Source organism: Haliotis asinina, chromosome 8, assembly GCF_037392515.1.
Source record: "Haliotis asinina isolate JCU_RB_2024 chromosome 8, JCU_Hal_asi_v2, whole genome shotgun sequence".
Taxonomy (NCBI): domain Eukaryota; kingdom Metazoa; phylum Mollusca; class Gastropoda; order Lepetellida; family Haliotidae; genus Haliotis; species Haliotis asinina.
This window is the reverse complement of record NC_090287.1, coordinates 59,162,542-59,181,235: the sequence shown is the minus strand read 5'-3', so window position 1 is coordinate 59,181,235 and position 18,694 is coordinate 59,162,542. Positions and strand designations below refer to the sequence as shown.

The 18,694-nt window shown below is 43.3% G+C and overlaps 3 protein-coding genes across 3 annotated transcripts; all 3 read right to left on the bottom strand.

Annotated features, from left to right (window-relative positions):
* Nucleotides 1-977: 977 nt before the first annotated feature.
* On the bottom strand, nucleotides 978-2,971 carry LOC137295453 (uncharacterized). The gene has a single exon (XM_067826834.1). It carries the CDS (start codon nucleotides 2,715-2,717, stop codon nucleotides 1,290-1,292), a length of 1,428 nt encoding a protein of 475 aa, XP_067682935.1. The 5' UTR covers nucleotides 2,718-2,971; the 3' UTR covers nucleotides 978-1,289.
* LOC137295456 (galactose mutarotase-like) lies at nucleotides 978-10,410 on the bottom strand. The gene is made up of 9 exons (XM_067826837.1): nucleotides 10,290-10,410; nucleotides 9,073-9,203; nucleotides 8,650-8,801; nucleotides 7,961-8,170; nucleotides 7,464-7,545; nucleotides 7,053-7,197; nucleotides 6,614-6,785; nucleotides 4,298-5,457; nucleotides 978-4,091 (listed from the first exon to the last, which is right to left on the bottom strand). Exons 1-8 carry the CDS (start codon nucleotides 10,343-10,345, stop codon nucleotides 5,377-5,379), a joined length of 1,029 nt encoding a protein of 342 aa, XP_067682938.1. The 5' UTR covers nucleotides 10,346-10,410; the 3' UTR covers nucleotides 978-4,091; nucleotides 4,298-5,376.
* A 666-nt stretch (nucleotides 10,411-11,076) lies between these two features.
* LOC137295455 (galactose mutarotase-like) lies at nucleotides 11,077-15,982 on the bottom strand. Its single transcript, XM_067826836.1, has 8 exons — nucleotides 15,838-15,982; nucleotides 14,123-14,253; nucleotides 13,802-13,953; nucleotides 13,276-13,485; nucleotides 12,751-12,832; nucleotides 12,506-12,650; nucleotides 12,044-12,215; nucleotides 11,077-11,607 (listed from the first exon to the last, which is right to left on the bottom strand). Exons 1-8 carry the CDS (start codon nucleotides 15,891-15,893, stop codon nucleotides 11,527-11,529), a joined length of 1,029 nt encoding a protein of 342 aa, XP_067682937.1. The 5' UTR covers nucleotides 15,894-15,982; the 3' UTR covers nucleotides 11,077-11,526.
* Nucleotides 15,983-18,694: the final 2,712 nt, after the last annotated feature.

Here is an 18,694-nt window from a genome sequence, read left to right as displayed (position 1 = left end):
TAATGCTGAAGATCTGGGTTCGATTTTCCACATGGGTTCAATGCGTGAAGCCCGCATATGGTGTTCCTCGGTGTGGTATTGATGCAATATTGCTAAAAGCGGTGTAAAACCAGACTAACTCAGACCTTTTTGTTAAACGCTACATTATTCTACATGAGGCTGCATACAAGTGCACGAGTCTGGACCAGAAAAACCAGCGTCTGACATCAGGAGGACGTCGGCCTATGTAACTGGGATACGATGTAATGTGTCAGCCACAACCGCCTTTCACTAGGCACTAAGGTGATCTTATCTCACTAAGGTAACCTTAGTACAATGTTAAGATCTCGATAGTCGCCTCTTACGACATGGATTGCTGAAGATCAGTTCACGGTTTTATTGAAATAAGATGAGCTTCAATAATTATTGTCTTAGAGCAACGTCTGAGAGTGATGCTGTCGTTTTTCATATTAGTCAAGTTTCAAAAGAAAAGAAAAATAAACAAAACGGAAAAACACCTTTTGGAACAAAGGTTTCTGACAAGAGAGAGAAAATCAACCTCTCGCTATCGTCCTTATTTCTCAGTACACTCAAGATCAGTGTCTCTGGATATTTCCAGTGATCTGGGTACAGATCCTTGTACATATCTGACAGCTTATACTATCAGCACTAATCACTGGGCTATTGCAGATCAGACCAGCGGCCCATGTGATGGCGTTAGCCAGCTGAAAGCTGGTGTCTACAGGGAGATTTCATTCTTGTTTGGAATGCTAATTCATCAAACAGGACTGTGAAATGGGGCATTAGTGAACAGTAAATAGGACTTAGGATTTAGGACAGAGGATTCGGGATGGTCAAGAAACATAATCACAGGACAACTATTATTCATATTGCCCATTCTATGCTCTATGGTGACGCCAATGAGATTCTACATATGCACCATAGTTACGTCATTGATATGCCTGATATACCACACACATTAATCACAGTATATTGTAGAGAATGGAAGTGAACATTTATTACTTTATGCGTGAAATCGTAAACGAAGAAAGACACTAAACCCTGTGCAGCACAACGGGCAATGATACTAACTGCCTGTCCAAACTGAATATATGGCCCCTGACAAGTCCACGCATTTGAGCACCATGCATCTGCCGATTTGTCTCCAACCGTATATGTTGATGTCACGTGGTCAAGAGCGATCATTATGCCTGTTAAAGATTCTCAGAGAACTCCTAACAGTGCAATCCAACAGCAGAATGAAACCATCCCTTTAACACTAGCACACAGCACTCTATATAAGACGTCATTCAACCGAGGGTGACACATGCTCCCGTTCCTGCCAGGACTCTCGCGAGGCCGTTCCTTTTAACGGCAGCAAACGTCATTCTTTGTCTCCACAAGAACAGCTGCCGTTCACGCTCCTTGTCTTCTTCTTTGGAGCGTCTCACCAGCTGCACGGCGTCACGAGCTGTTATGAGGCGTGGGGTTCCGCTCTCTGATTGGTCAGACATCCAGGTATCATCGTCTTTGGCACTGGTGTCAATGTACATGTTCCTCGGGGCACTGTCATAACTCTCGCGGGTTCTGTTCATGATAACATCACGAGGTGTGGCTAATGCATTTAGAAAGGACTCCTTAAACCTCCTGTTGTCTTTACCATCCTGGGACAAAGTACACGCGGATGAATTCCGCCTTTTACGTGCCTCTACCTTGACGAGCTTGACGCCATCATGCACGGGTACAACATCCTTGTCGTCTGCTAGATCAGCATCCACTGCAGACTTTCCCGCCTCACCATATATGCCGCCGTTCCGGTCCTGCGCACTTGTTACTTCTATCTTGCAGAGTCTCGCTCGCCTATCTTCTGCTTTACGCATTATTTCACTTACAGTTATTCGTTTGGAAGGAAGACCCATCAACGACTTCTGAATTGCAACCAAATTATTAATCTTCAGATCAGACGAGAGTGTAGGGGACTTGAAGGACGTCTTCTGCCTAACAAGCGCTATTTTCTCTTTGTATTCCGGAGATCGCCTGTTATCTTCCTTCGACGCAGAAGAAGCACGTGAGTTGGCCATCGTAGCGTGCTTCAGAACAAACTTGCCATCTTTATTTTGCAGCTTGATGTTAACCTCTCCAGCAAGAAGTTTGGAGAATGCTATCGTATGCATTCTGAGCTTACGCTCTCGTGTGTGCTGGGTTTTCTGATCCATGACACCATCAAATTGGTCTGACGTCACAGACTGGTGGACGGAAGAACGTCGGCGTGGGTAGGATAACCGCCTCTTCATGTTGGTCTCTTTGGAATAGTCTGCCACAGTAGACGGCCTGTTGGGAGGATGAGGAACCATGACTGGTTGTCTGTTGGCGCACATTCCAACAGTCTGGGGTCTGTAACTTGTCACGAACCCCCCTTTCCTTGGCCCCAAGCCAGAAAAGATGGCACTCATTGTGTCATCCATCAAGCTCTCTTGATCAACATCTCGTCCAATATGACTTCCAGTATTTTTCTGACTCTGTAACTGTCTCAGCTGCTGTTTAATGGAATCTTCCTCTTGGAAATAGTCTCCCATAGTTACAATGAATTCTTTGTAAATCCTTCCACATTCAGTCTTATACTGCCTCTGACTGGCGGCAGACGACACAAGGCCGCCGTCGGGAACAGTTATGTCGAGTCCGAAGTCTCGAGCGACGTACGACGCCTCACAAGTTGGCAATTTGACCTCTGCCATCATGGTGACACAGACAGATTTAACTACCCTGTAATGTCGAAATATTGTTCCTTTCTTAATTTTCAGGTATGAAACATGAGCATTTTAGAAATCCGTTACATCTTCCTTCAAACAGGATCAAGAGAAGTGTCATGAATCCAAAGAGAAACAATGTTTTACCACTCTGTGTCCTCCAGATGCTACAGTTCACCTGTTCGATTCATGAACAGCTCGCGCCATCTTTGTAACGTAATGCCAAGGAGACATAAACAACGCTGAAACGGGCCGCCCCGGCACTCAACTCCCACAGCAGTCAGTAATTCTAGATGGACCGATGTTTCCAACTGCACTTTTTCGCAAAGCTCGCTCACTCCTGTTGTGCACCTGCTCCTAGTCAGTAAACGTCTGACCATGGTCCACGAGTCCATATCATAACCTACTATTGTTCCCATGAGCGGATTATCAGCTGAGAGGCGATTACAGCCAAAAAGGAGTCGCTAATCCAATGGCGAGATTTCCCTGTTACTTCAGATCGGTACAATAGTCAATTGAAATTCACTTGACCGTTCGCACTGTAGACGTCACCCAAAAGTATCTAAGTCGTGTTTGTGAAGTTTGTTACATAACTATTAAAAAGTAAGGGTCAGTTTGACCGCAGTTCGAAAACAAAGATTAAGTGCCAGTTCGGAAAACATGTTTGTGTAGATAGGCTATGCCCAACATGAAGACTTCCAAATGCCGTTCAAAGATGCACAGCATGCAATGAAAAATACATGTGCAGTACCATTGACCTCTTCAGCCTAACTGTAAAATATCAAATATCAAATTTAGATAATGGGCATGTGACCGAGAGGGTTGGTGTTGGTGGAAAATCCGAAGCAATACAGGATGTTTTCCATTCAGAGTGTTGTTAGAGAGTTATTTCATTGTTAGAGTGTTTGTCGGTGTCAGAGGGCTGTTGCTTTGTCAGAGGGCTGTTGTGTTGTTAGAGGACTGTTGCGTTGTCAGAGGGCTGTTGCATCGTCAGAGGACTGTTGCGTTGTTAGAGGACTGTTGCGTTGTTAGGGGACTGTTGCGTTGTCAGAGGGCTGTTGCGTTGTTAGAGTGTTGTTTCGTTGTTAGAGTGTTGTTGCTTTGTTTGAGAGTTGTTCCATTTAATGCGGCTTTGAACAGTATTTCCATTCTATCAAACCTTTCTATTTATATGGAAGGAAAATCCGCATCGAGGCAGGGCTCCTGTCTACAAAGCTTTCGTATCTCTATAGGCCATAGCAGACTTACTTATGTCGCAGCGCTACGAACGTTTTCAGGATGCAGGGTCCCGGTCCACAAAGCGTCCGTAACGTAACGACCAGACGTATCTCTATGGGCTGTCCTGGAATTACAAATGTCCTACCGCTACGAATGTTTTCTGGATGTAGGGTCCCGGTCCACAAAGCGTCCGTAACGTAACGACCAGACGTATCTCTATGGGCTGTCCTGGAATTACAAATGTCCTACTACTACGAATGTTTTCTGGATGCAGGATCCCGGTCCACAAAGCGTCCGTAACGTAACGACCAGACGTATCTCTATGGGCTGTCCTGGAATTACAAATGTCCTACCGCTACGAATGTTTTCTGGATGCAGGGTCCCGGTCCACAAAGCGTCCGTAACGTAACGACCAGACGTATCTCTATGGGCTGTCCTGGAATTACAAATGTCCTACCGCTACGAATGTTTTCTGGATCGGGACCTTGATCCTAAGTATTCACCACTGGTCAAGCATGGGTTTAGTCCGGTGCATGCGGTGTCAAACCATGCTGTCCTTGTTGTTCTGTGTTTGTTGACTTACTCTAAAAAAATCTGGAGTTATTAAAGTATTTCAGAGATGCATTCTTACAATTTTCATCACTATTTAGCCATTTACAGCAAATGATTCGGCAGAGTAGTAATGGCATTAACGCCTTAAGTATATACTTGAAGCATGTGTGAAAAACAATGTGGTACAATTATCAAAGGATTATATCTTAAAGACTTAAACAGCAAACAGCAAACAAAAATACGATGTTCGTAGGTGTGTAAAAATCAGGGTGTCGTTGTACAAAATAACTTTAGCGCTAAGACTACTTTAGGTCGATGAAAGGCATAAGAGTTACGGTCACGTTAAAGCTAAGACCGCTTTGTGCAAGTGGGCCCAGATGAATAGTTTTAGATGGAACTTCGCAGTGTTCTTATAGTCAAGAATAACGATCACTTGACCGATCTTAGATCCGTTCTTAGTTCTATTATTTAAAACACTGGGCCGCGTTCCACAAAACGATCTTAGCACTAATACGATCGCAACTACCATATTTTAACATAGACTTAGGACTGTCCTAGTATTAAATACCTTTGTGGAACTGGGAAGGCCCCTGCGTCAGATTACAAGTGAACCAGTGACTCCATTTACGAAGCAGCATTTACTGATGTCACCCAGTGTATAGCATTGCACAAAGATTACCTTAGTGACTTACGATCACCATAGTACTTCGTGAAAGGGGGTTCTGGTTTATGGTAAATGCACAGTTCTCAAGATAATCATTCCGAAATTGAGCATTTGGTAATAAAATCAACAGGAGGGAATGGAGGCGCTTTTGTGGGGATGGGGGTGGGGGTAGATTACTGATTGTAATTCGGCATAGAAGATTCACTTTTCCGTTCCTCAGCAGCTCACACCAAACGTATACGATGTCGTCTGCCGGTATGTCTCCCCTGGACGTAGAACGGTGTTGGGAAAACTTGGCTGAAACATTTAGATGTGGTGGAGTTATAGATATTATTAGACGAACAAGTGTGGCGTACTTGTACTAAGTGAAAGTGAAATGCTGTATTGCTCCAACGACACGTGACACACTTGCTCGAATATAATAACTTCTTTACCATCCAAATCATTCAAGTACATTAGTGCAGTAAAACACGGCAAACAAGTGACGCCCTCTTCAGGGACGTAACGTTCAATTGCTCAATGACGTCACAGACGACGAAATACAGCAACAAAAAAAACCCCAACAGATTAATGCAATATAACAGGGTAGGTGATAAATATAGAACACCATACTAGTGCATTTGGATGTCTTCAGTTGAACTCAAAGATGTCAGAAACAGTTTCTCTGCTACCATGACATCTTCGAGTTCAATACGAAACATCCAAATACACTTGTATGGCGTTCTAGATTCAAGATTTACGTTACAGTCAGACTGTGTAATCAGTCATTTCCTGAAATGGCTGAGACTTTCAGCCTAGTGGTTTACATAGGTGCAATATGTGCCACCGTGACATTGCTGGAATATCGCTAAAAGGCGTTAAACCTAACTCGCTCACTCACGCATTATCTTATGAAGGCCTATACCTGCCACCTCAGCGTGTCATTGGTGGATTATTGGTAAAAGCTACACCCAGCTACTCAACTCTAACACAGAAATATATGACACTGGTTATGTTTCACCATATGGATTATAAACAGTATTTTGTCGTAATAATATAATGTGTATAACCCACGACACTTTTCTGTGATCGTTGTTATTAGACTTTCAGTTAACGCTAAGCAGTGAGTCAGTGAGGTTTCCAGCTATATGATGGTGGTCTGTAAATAATTGAGTCTGGACCTTACAATCCAGGGATCAACAACATGAACGTAGATCTACTCAACTAGCGAGCCTGACCACCCGATCCCGTTAGTCGTCTCTTAAAACAAGCGTGGGTTACTGAAGATCAATTCTAACCCGGACCTTCACGGGTTTAACGCTGATTATACCTAACTTATTTACTTCGCTGTGATCATTTGTTCTACAGACTGACTAAAGCCGTTACTCACTCATTCGCCTTCCAACCTTCCCCTCAAACAGTTCCCTTCATGTTGTCTCACCTGATTGATGCTGTCAGGGTTCTGCTGACCCACCTGATTGATGCTGTCAGGGTAGTGCTGAGCCTCCAGACAGAATCCTCCAAACTGGGAGTAGTTGGCACCTCCCTTTCCTGCCATGTCCTGCAGATAGAAGCTGGTGTAGAACTGTACTCCTGGTTCCGTAGTGTGGCACTCCATCCACCTCCCACTCGGCGGGTGCTCGATCCTGATGGCACAACGCATTAAGAAACTCAAGAAAACTCCGAAATGCACTTCGGTGGTTGGGTTATTCGTGACGTGTTATACCTCAAACGCTGGACAGTTTTACTTCCGAGGCAATGCGTGTTTTTTTGTAAGATGACTGTTTTTCTGAAGTTGGCCCATTAATAAAATGATGGAAAGTTTATCATATCCTAGTCATACTGACACTGATTTACATCCCGTGAACATATTTACCCATTTGACGTACTGTTATCATTTCCATAGTTCCCACCTTGCTGCGAGACGCTTTTCTCCAGAGAGGGACAGGTTGAAGTTATGGTCGAATCCCTTCCCACCGGGAACCTGTTCAAGCCGGTCGGCGAGACGTACAGGGGACCTCAGGTCCCATTCCGTTCCTTCCACTTTGCGGATGTCACCTGGAACAGTCAAAAGACAAGCGTAGGATGTAGAAACACGTGTTCCAGAGCTGAAGTTGATGCGATGGGATTAAGGTTTCCAGTTGTCCTTTTTACGTATGTCATCGTGAGAGGTGACTAATTTCAATGAATGGGTAGGATTATTGCTGAAAATACCAGTCTCTGAATTGGCCAAATCGATTATTTGTAGGCTCGGTGTGTGACGTGAAGCAACAAACTGATAGCCGTCATCGCGTATATGTACCGCAGGCGAAGATGCACCTTACCTGTTGGAATCGCGTTGTCATCCACAGGTAAGAATGAATCTGCATTGATGCGAACAACGTGGTCATAAACCTTCCCAGAGCCCTGAACAAATAAACAGGCATTATGACTGAGACGTATCCCATGGGAGCAATATGTTCAGGAAAACTGTATTTTTGTTATTTGCACTGTATTGTATCGTCTTGTCTTCATTTTCATGGGGTTTTCTAAACCTGGACCAAGGTTTCCGAAGCTCTCTTAGCGCTAAGATAGGCGTAATCTAATGTTAATGTATGGTATTTACAACAATGTTAGCGTTAAGAGAACTTCGAAAATCTAGGCCCTAGTATGCTGAATCATTCATTTGTGGTCTGACATAGTCTGACACTCTGATCACGTTGGCAACACGGTGCTTCTTATCGCTGGCTGCGATCCCGTGATACAAGAAACCAATCTACAGACACCTAAGATATTTCCCCATCTCAAGTTTCCCCAGTTCGAGGTTTCCATGGCAACTCACATGGCCTCCAAGGTTAAAGTAACCGTGGCTGCTAAAGTTGACAGGTCTTGCCTTGGTCGATGTTGCCGTGTAGTCAATGATCAGCTCATTCTCATCAGTCAGTTCATAGGCGACTGTAAGAGTTACCTCCCCTGGATAGTTCTCTTCACCATCGGGACTGATGTATTTAAGGCTCAGTTTGTTCCCGTCCACACTGGCCTCCCAGAATCTCTGGAACAGATTAAGATGAATACTGCCTGACGTACGAATTACCTGAGTGAGGCAGCTCAGCTATCGGACAGCTTTAGGAAGCTTATGTGACTCAGATAACTGAACTCCGCAAAATAGTTCATGTTATTTGACAACGGTCTGCAAATAGTCGCGAGTGAATGAGTTTAGTTTACGCCCCACTCAGAAATATTCCGGCGGTCTGTAAGTAATCGCGTCTGGATCAGACAATCCAGTGGACAGTAGCATGAGCTTGGATCTACGCAACTGGGATACGAAGACATGTGCAAACAATGTCAGGAAGCCTGACCATCCGATCCCGTTAGTCACCTCTTACAACAAGCAGGGTTGCTGTAGATCAGTTCTAACACGTATCTTCACGGGTCTGTAAATAGTTGTTTCTGGGGCAAGGAATCAAATGATCTATATCATGAGCATCAATTGTGCGACATAGTTATCATCATAATCTACACAGCACCGACCTTGCCAAATCCTCTTGTTCCTCCATGCAGACTGTTGGGGCCATCGTTGACTACCAGAGAGTAGTTGGTGCCATCGAGGCTGAACTGTCCACCAGCGATCCTGTTAGCCACCCGACCAATCAGAGCACCAACGTACCCGCTCTTAGCATAGCCTCATACCAGGAAAAAATATACTGACCAGCAACAGAAACGCAACTCTGCCTTTTTGTCAAGTTTTTAAACCTGAGACATAGGCATGCTTACTTGCAAGAGATTTAATTTTTTTCGAAAATTGCGTTTCTTTTGCTGTTCAGTATGTTAGAAAAAAATATATGTATTTTGTATAAAGCTTCTCACCCTGTGTAAATGGGCATTTTGTTTAATATGTAACTGATTCACAACAATTAGCTAAAGCACGTGTTGATATAAATATGTCTTGTCTACCTTCCATGTCATCAAAGCCGAGGCTGATGTCCTCCATCTTGCCTTCCCTGTCGGGAACGATGATGTCAGTGATGATGCCGCCATAATCCAGGATTCTCACGATGACATTGTTCTTGTTCTTAAAGGTGTATCTGCAATATGGAAACATCTCATGATTGGCTTCGTCATGTTCTGGAAGGTGAATCTGAAATGAGGAAACCACGTTACGGTGAGGTTGTTCTTGGTCTGAGACGTGTGTTTGGAACATTGGCATCTCAATGGTACCATATGCATATGCATAATTGGAAGACTGACAAACATGTCATTAATTTATGTCGAGGTGCCTGCATATATCGATACTGAATACGTAATGTGTCTTGTTACAGAAAAACTGTCGACTATTTATGAAATATCAAGGCAGAATGTTTGTTTTAGACATGCAGCAAAGTGTCGCTCAGTAGATATACTAGTATCATTCAAGCGATGGGGTCTCATCGGATCATGTGTTATTGACATTCTGTATATAACAGTAATTCTAATGAATAAAACGCTTTTTCCATGATCATAAGGCATGCATACTGGACAAAACTTGTTAGTGATATATGTAAATTTTCAAATCCTGAATAATGATCTACTTGTTCATTGACATAGTAACTAAAGATCAATCCTAAAAAGACCAATATCCCAAATCTATTTTGTTCAGTATATTTTTACAGCTGGTCAGCCTATATAAATCTGACTGTATTTATGAATCGCTATCCCAGAGTGATGAAAATAGGTGTTAGCAAACAGGTGTTCCCCTATGCCACCTGTCAAAAACACACTAATGAGGACAGTTTCGTAACAGTGTGCCGACATTTTGCCGACTGCAACCACCCACCTAACACAGACATGCTCGATAATTTCGACGTCTTCTCTGTAAAGATGATTTCTATTAACTATTTCTGAATGTGGCACAAAATAAACGTCACTTATTTTACACTGCAGTACATGGTAGACCTGTTCTACGAATAGATGTCATAAAATGACTGTTGTATAACTATGTTTATGCAAGCTGTTACAGTCGTCTTAAAAATGGTTTCACTGAGATAAAGTAACTTCTTAGCTCTGTTCTGGATTCTCTGTCCGATAACAAAGTCCTTGACCCTGTTCAACAGCCTAGCGCTCCAGGCATTGACTCCAAAGCAAGATTGCTACATACATACACCTCTGAGTTAAACGCTCCATTCTCATGTCACCTTGTAACTGCCTCCCCTTCTGCAGTTTTACCAAATATGTCCTTGGAGATCGGCATGGTTGAGTCGAGAGACAACAGTTGATACACGCCTTAGTCAGTCGTGAATAGCGTGAGATAGTTATCTGCCCTTATGACAATAGGGCTCATCTCAAAACATTTTTATCATAATTTATAATAGACTGTTTGTTACTGTCGAAAAAATATAATAGTTACTCTACAGTTTGGGACAGGGATACAGAAGGTACTATTAGACGCATGTTAACTCGTAGCATCCAGTGAATATCAGAACCTACTGAAGATGATGGATGGTCACAGAATCGACCCTTGCCCGATCTAGTGATAGATTCTATAATCGTGCCTCGCATATTCGGAGTCATAACCCAGCAGTCAGAGTAAACACTCAAAACGTTTAGAGAATCTCTGAGCCTATTTAATGATTGAACTCCTTGTTGTCGTTGGTCATGTGACTGGAGAAAGGGTTCTCTTTTCCCGTCAGCTGTCAGCAGCTGAGAAAGGTTCTCCCACTGTCCTGACAGAATATATCTGACACCATTAAAGAGTAACGATCTCCGTGTCCACAGGATGAAACGTTCAGGTGTCTTTATAGCTTCTTCCCAGACGGTCAGTTGACTGAGTCAGTGTCTGGAAGACTGAGTCTGAACCTACCAATGGTAGGAAACAGTAAAAACAGAAGCACAGGTCTAGACAGTTCATACACATGTGATCGTGTTAAGGAAACACACCGATAGGGAAACACTTCATTTAAAAAGAAAACAAACACCAGGACAATCCAATATAACTGTTATTGTAACGCTTCGATCGGATTTACAAAGTCCTAACTATAAAAAAGCCTGTTGACGATGTCATTAAAGACAAAGACATAATTCACTGTAAATATAACTCTTGTTCTTCTTGCTCTTCTTGTTCTGAAGTGTTTTTCACTGTCTACGGTTATCAAGGATGTGCGATTACATGTAGTTAACATGTTTACGAACATTGTACGTCTATATATGTGAAGCGTTCCTAAAAGCTACACCTTTGTCCATTGCCATAGCTGATAAAAGTACATGCTGCTTGAATGAAGGAGCTCACACAATAGCTGAATTAGATTCCAGAAGCCAAGAGCAAGGAACAACATATTATAATTTTGTTAGACCCATGTATACAGTATCAGTGTGATAAGACAACAGGGACATCACTGATTGTAATACGGCAAGGAACAATGAAGCTCTCTTTCCTCAGTTGCTGACTCCAAACGTATACGATGTCGTCTGCCTGTATATTTCCCCTGGACGTAGTACGGTGTTGGGGAAACTTGGCTGAAACAGGCGGAAAACGAATCTTAAAATGCGGGCAGCTGTGGTATATATATCTACAAACGGAAACTGAGAAAGTATGAGAACTGGCAGCCGGGTGAGGTGTCTGTTAGGTGTCTACATATTCTATCTATTTTGGTATATTATTTTCTAATAGATTATGCAAAAATCCAATAAGGCTACCATACCAGTCACCATAATGTTTCTCCTAAAGTCATGTTCAGAATGTTTGATTTTTAGGTGAACCCTGTTTGATCAGGGTAGTACTGACCCACCTGACTGATGGTGTCAGTTTTGTGCTGACACATTTCATTTGTGCTGTCAGGGTAGTGCTGACTACTTGATTGATGTTGTCATGGTGGTGTTCACCAACCTGATTGATGTTGTCAGGGTAGTGTTGACACACCTGATTGATGCTGTCAGGGTAGTGTTAACCCACCTGATTGATGCTGTCGGGGTAGTGCTGAGCCTCCAGACAGAATCCTCCAAACTGGGAGTAGTTGGCACCTCCTTTCCCCGTCAGGTCTTTAATGAAGAACCCGGTGTAGAACTGCACTCCTGGTTCGGTGGTGTGACACTCCATCCACCTTCCACTCGGCGGGTGCTCTACTCTGCAATTAGTCGTTGTATCAAAATACGAGTTTCCTATAAAACGACTACAACAGACCTGTTAAAAGAAATCTCAAACTTGCAATAATCCAGATTGTTTCAGACAAACAGAGTATTAAGTCTATACCGAATGATCATAGTATTTTTCTCCGGCAACATCAATATTTTCTGAATATCATGTTACAAACTGGTGTTATAAAGAACTAAAATCATTGGTCCATTTAAGCACTTTCTATCGTATTTTACAGTATTAATCCATTCTACTTCTCTGTATAATTTCCAAAGTCCCAACCTTGCTGCTAGGCGCCTTTCTCCAGATACAGACAGATTGAAGTTGTGGTCGAATCCTTTTCCACCAGGCACCTGTCCAAGCCGGTCCCCAAGACGTACAGGAGACCTTAGGTCCCATTCCGTTCCCTCCACTTTCCGGATCTCACCTGGAACAGTCCAAACACTACAACGTGAAGAGGTACTAACAGGTAGAATAATTGTCTGCAAATCTTCACCACACGTCGTTACCAGTAGCTGCTGATTTACCTGTTGGAATCGCGTTGTCATCCACAGGTAGGAAAGACTCTGCATTGAGTTGAACAACATGGTCATCAACTTTGCCTGAGCCCTGGCGAAAAGCAAACAGACAACATGATTTAATCGTATCATGAACAACATGGGTCTATGTTAGCGTGTGAATTGGTTTAAAGCCTAAATGTTTGATTAGTATTCTTGAGGTTTTGTGGATAACTTGATCGTTGCATACAGTGAAGTCACAGGGGTTCGAATCTCTGTTTGAACAATAACTTTTAAAGGTATAAATCTAGACTTGCAATCGTATGTTGTTTTTACATGTTATGATATACATTTGAACGAAATCGGCGAAGAAATGATTTTTTTTAGAAAATTCTACTGCTACATTCTACGATAGCTTGTGACAAGGGGTCCAGGCTTTTGCTACAACCGTAAATTCGACACATCAGAGTTCAACGGTGTTTGTACCAATCAATACACATATGCTCACATTTCATGTTATGTCAACTGGCTTGTCTTGAAAGTTAATCAACTCACATGACCTCCCAGATTGAAGTAGGCATGGTTGGTGAAGTTGACAGGTGTTGCCTTGGTCGATGTTGCCGTGTAGTCAATGATCAGCTCATTCTCATCAGTCAGTTCGTAGGTGACTGTCAGAGTTACCTCCCCTGGGTAATTCTCCTCACCATCAGGGCTAATGTATTTAAGACTCAGTTTGTTTCCGTCAACCTTGGCCTCCCACGATCTCTAGAAATTTTGCAATATCGACGAATTATGTACATAGGACAAAGACTTTGTATATAACTACCCTGAGAACGGATTTCAAAGATTATGACTGAGAAGTTTTTTCTTGCTTTGTGAGGACAATCTGTCGTGATATTTATCGCGTACCTGGTACTTTTTTCTACCTGTAATTGAAAAAAATAATATGACCAACGTTTCCCGAAAGCTTCGACACAATCAATAGTTCTTGACGTATTTCCTTCACCACAATACCTATTGAAAGATGGGTAGGCGTGGCACGCTATCTTGTAAAGCCAAACGGTTGTAGACTTAGACTAACCTTGTCAAATCCTCTCTTTCCCCCATGCAGACTATTGGGTCCGTTGTTGACAAACAGGGAGTAGGTAGTTCCATCGAGACTGAACTGTCCGCCAGCGATCCTGTTAGCCACCCGACCAATCAGAGCACCCATAAATCTGCCCCCGGCATAGCCTTGAGACGTAAGGGAAATTATGAACAGAAGATGATCTTTGAATATTACAGGTCGTTGATGGTTGTATTTATTACCTTCATCTATACCGTACAAGTGAAAATATACTCACATTGTAGTTGTTTCAGTATCAAGTTATCGAGAATCACAAATGTTACTATTCGTCTCTACCTTCCATGTCATCAAAGCCGAGGTTGACGTCCTCCATCTTGCCGTCTCTGTCGGGAACAATGATGTCTGTGATGATGCCGCCATAATCCAGGATTCTCACGATGACGTTGTTCTTGTTCTGGAAGGTGTATCTGCAATACGGAAATATTTCATGATTTTGTTGTTTTTTGGTCTTGAAGGTGAATCTGAAATAAGAATACAACTCAAGGTGACGTTTTGCTTGTTCCTGAAGGTGTATCTGAAATAAGGATACATCTCAAGGTGACGTTTTGCTTGTTTCTGAAGGTGTATCTGAAATAAAGAACATCTCAAGGTGACGTTTTGCTTGTTCCTGAAGGTGTATCTGAAATAAGGAAACACATAGCGGTGGCGTTCCTCTTATTCTAGGAGATGTATTTGAAAGTAGGGTACAACTCGAGGTCACGTTTTTCTTGTTCTGGAAGGTGCATCTAAAACTAGGAAACCACTCACGGTAACAATTTTCTCGTTCTTGAAGGTGTATCTGAAATTAGGAAACAACTCAAGGTGGCGCTTTTCTCGTTCTTCAAGGTGTACCCGAAATACGAAAACAGATCATGGTGGCGTTTTCTTAAACATGTATCTGGAACATTGGAACTTACTCTCTAAATAAGTAAGAACAAGTACTCAAGACCATCTGCATTATCTGACAGAACAAACGCAATGTTGTCAACCGCATGTAATAAATGTAACGTATGTAACATGAATACGACAGATCTAGACGCGAAAGCGCAAGTTACATACTGCCTTGACATATGCCCCAGGTCTCTGCTGTGTTGCACCGGCACATTCAAGGTAGTCGTGTAGTCTGGGTGCAGTGTTAAGTGTCATTTAATACAGACAACGGCCACAACGTTGAGATTGGTATACTTTAGGAACCTGACAGCTGTAGCGCTTTCTGATTAGGAATAGTCTTAGTTTCATCTAAATAATAATTCGAGCCTGGTCGAAACGCTAGTAATTCATATCATTAGAAGCAGCTTTCATTCTAGTCCGTCCGAACGGCTTCTAGGATCCGTCAGTTTTGGGGATGCCCCAAGGGGTGACCAGAAGGAATCCATTTCTGTCTAATGTTAAAGCGGCATCAAGCATCATGGTAGCAGGAAATATACATATGTATTGCAACAGCTGGTAAATTGTATATCTGTCTCAATACATGGATACCTGGATGATCATGAATGATGCTGGCCAGAAGTAGGCAGATATGCATGCAGTGTTACCGGACCTTTTTCTAGCCGATAAATAACATACTGGCTGAATAAAAGCACTTAGTCAGGTGCCTATATGGGGTGATACCGATAAAGATGTGCGGGGTAATCAGCTAGAATGGCATTGGGTTTGGGGGGTGGGTGGGTTGAACGGACACAAATTTGAAGTAACTCACTTCCGTAAGATGAGACCACATGAATCAGATGCGCTTCGTTGTGGGACAGGACTGAAGTTCTGGAAACGCTCATCTATACGATAGTGCTGGTTCAAGTTCATTCTTATGCAGGGCAAGTGGTCAGTTCACTATCAGTCGTACTAGGGTCGTATGCAGACGGGTTTGTACAAATTATAACGTGACCATAATGTCCCAGATTCTCGGTAAGCATCAGAGATAACACCCTCTGACCCCATTAAATAACTAAAGTATAAAAGGCCACGGTATGACCGATGGCCACGTTGTTGTCTGTGCAGCATTAACATAATCTCACCTTGTAACTTCCTTGCCATCTGCAGTTTTACCAAATGAATCCTTCGAGATCGGCATGGCTGGTTGTGAGACCGACTGGTGATGCACGGTGATACAATTCTGACGATACCGTCAGTTATCTTCTCTTGTGACACTGGGGGCTCATCTCAAAACATTTGTGGCATTTTATTACTTTAGATGTACAGTCAGTACATGCGTATCACGTTGATCTTAATAGCGTGCACATAGTGAAATGGCGTTTTGTTGAATCATTGCATTACGTGTAAAACAACACTGCACGTCTAGTCTATCCAGCACTGCGGGTGTGTTACGTGTAAAACAACACTGCACGTCTAGTCTATCCAGCACTGCGGGTGTGTTACGTGTAAAACAACACTGCACGTCTAGTCTATCCAGCACTGCAGGTGTGTTACGTGTAAAACAACACTGCACGTCTAGTCTATCCAGCACTGTGGGTGTGTTACGTGTAAAACAACACTGCACGTCTAGTCTATCCAGCACTGTGGGTGTGTTACGTGTAAAACAACACTGCACGTCACTGCAGGTGTGTTACGTGTAAAACAACACTGCACGTCTAGTCTGTCCCGCACTGCAGGTGTGTTACGTGTAAAACAACACTGCACGTCTAGCCTATCCCGCACTGCGGGTGTGTTACGTGTAAAACAACACTGCACGTCTAGCCTATCCCGCACTGTGGGTGTGTTACGTGTAAAACAACACTGCACGTCTAGCCTATCCCGCACTGCGGGTGTGTTACGTGTAAAACAACACTGCACGTCTAGTCTATCCAGCACTGCGGGTGTGTTACGTGTAAAACAACACTGCACGTCTAGTCTATCCAGCACTGCGGGTGTGTTACGTGTAAAACAACACTGCACGTCTAGTCTATCCAGCACTGCGGGTGTGTTACGTGTAAAACAACACTGCACGTCTAGTCTATCCAGCACTGCAGGTGTGTTACGTGTAAAACAACACTGCACGTCTAGTCTATCCAGCACTGCGGGTGTGTTACGTGTAAAACAACACTGCACGTCTAGTCTATCCCGCACTGTGGGTGTGTTACGTGTAAAACAACACTGCACGTCACTGCAGGTGTGTTACGTGTAAAACAACACTGCACGTCTAGTCTGTCCCGCACTGCAGGTGTGTTACGTGTAAAACAACACTGCACGTCTAGCCTATCCCGCACTGCGGGTGTGTTACGTGTAAAACAACACTGCACGTCTAGCCTATCCCGCACTGTGGGTGTGTTACGTGTAAAACAACACTGCACGTCTAGCCTATCCCGCACTGCGGGTGTGTTACGTGTAAAACAACACTGCACGTCCAGTCTATCCCGCACTGTGGGTGTGTTACGTGTAAAACAACACTGCACGTCTAGCCTATCCCGCACTGTGGGTGTGTTACGTGTAAAACAACACTGCACGTCTAGTTTATCCAGCACTGTGGGTGTGTTACGTGTAAAACAACACTGCACGTCACTGCAGGTGTGTTAAGTGTAAAACAACACTGCACGTCTAGTTTATCCCGCACTGCAGGTGTGTTACGTGTAAAACAACACTGCACGTGTAGCCTATCCCGCACTGTGGGTGTGTTACGTGTAAAACAACACTGCACGTCTAGTCTATCCCGCACTGTGGGTGTGTTACGTGTAAAACAACACTGCACGTCTAGTCTATCCAGCACTGCAGGTGTGCGTACGCGTCTTGCATGTTTATATATTCAGTGAACGTTTCCCTGTACAACAACACTCTCTGGAACAAACACATGAAAATATTATTGTTAAGTGTACATGTTAGCTTGTCATTAAAAGCTGTACTGAGTCGGACAATTACGTGGGTGATATTATGAGCAATTTGTAGAGTGATCCGTGGATATGATGACATGTATTTAGCTGCGAGTCCAACCACAAGTCCACAAAAGGAGTACTGATAAACGCGGCGCTAAAACGTGATAAGAATTGCCACAGAGAAACTCATATGTGTTTTTCTGTGATGTCGGCAAGGCTTTGTGATTAGTCGTGAGTTTGGAAGGAAACAAAATTAAAATTTCATCCAAATTGACTCCATGCCAGCTACTACCCATGGAGCATCCAAGAAGCCTGTTCGTAGGTCACTTGCGTCAGCTGGTAATGATTCTGTGGTCCTAGTTGACAATGATGTATTTATACCTCTTTTCACAGATGTTAAATTTGAAATCAGGGGACTTTGACGGCCAAGTCAGTAGATTCTGTGTATTAGGGTATTCGACCGCCGGGGGCAGGAGTTTAAGGACACACCGGAAATCCATTACCGTGTGTTCGAATCCCGTTTCTAGGATTATCAGTACCAAAATCGAAGTGATAAAGATCTCATCTGTTACCATTCCTCGGACTGAGGGGACATTTAGCGACTATCCGCATTGTTATACTTATAGGGTCATAACATGTTCCAGAACCGACTCTTCACTGCCGGAATCGATTCCAGGCAGATGTTGAAGCCCGGACTATCTGCTAAGGAAACTTCTGATGAAAAAAATCAGCTGAGGCGAGGTATCACTGAATAGTTTCGTGTATGTGGAGCTAGAAGATCCAAAACTGGACTGATATGAACAGGAAATTGGTTGTTGACGTGTGCATTAGCACGTTCAGTTCAAGCCATCTGACTGAATGGATCCATTCCGTTGAAAGAATCTTGTCCGGATGAGATAGAGCGTCCGTAAAGATATTGATCTTTCCTTGGATTATCTGTTAGGGTGGTTGCCATCCAGACTGTCACTCTGACGGTCAATATCTCTTGTGAGATCTACGAGTCTTCATAGTGTGTTCTGGAACTGTTCATGTCAGCTACTACCATAATGTGTCCGTGGCGATAGGGATA

Excerpts from the sequence above, each read along its gene's own strand:
- LOC137295453 (XM_067826834.1), bottom strand. The coding sequence starts at position 2,717 with ATGATGGCAGAGGTCAAATTGCCAACTTGTGAGGCGTCGTACGTCGCT.
- LOC137295456 (XM_067826837.1), bottom strand. The coding sequence starts at position 10,345 with ATGCCGATCTCCAAGGACATATTTGGTAAAACTGCAGAAGGGGAGGCA. Across the intron at positions 9,204-10,289 it reads GAAGGGGAGGCAGTTACAAG|ATACACCTTTAAGAACAAGA; the intron begins GTGACATGAGAA and ends TCCATATTGCAG. Across the intron at positions 6,786-7,052 it reads GAAAAGCGTCTCGCAGCAAG|GATCGAGCACCCGCCGAGTG; the intron begins GTGGGAACTATG and ends TTGTGCCATCAG.
- LOC137295455 (XM_067826836.1), bottom strand. The coding sequence starts at position 15,893 with ATGCCGATCTCGAAGGATTCATTTGGTAAAACTGCAGATGGCAAGGAA. Across the intron at positions 14,254-15,837 it reads GATGGCAAGGAAGTTACAAG|ATACACCTTCCAGAACAAGA; the intron begins GTGAGATTATGT and ends TCCGTATTGCAG. Across the intron at positions 13,486-13,801 it reads GAAAGAGAGGATTTGACAAG|AGATCGTGGGAGGCCAAGGT; the intron begins GTTAGTCTAAGT and ends CAAAATTTCTAG.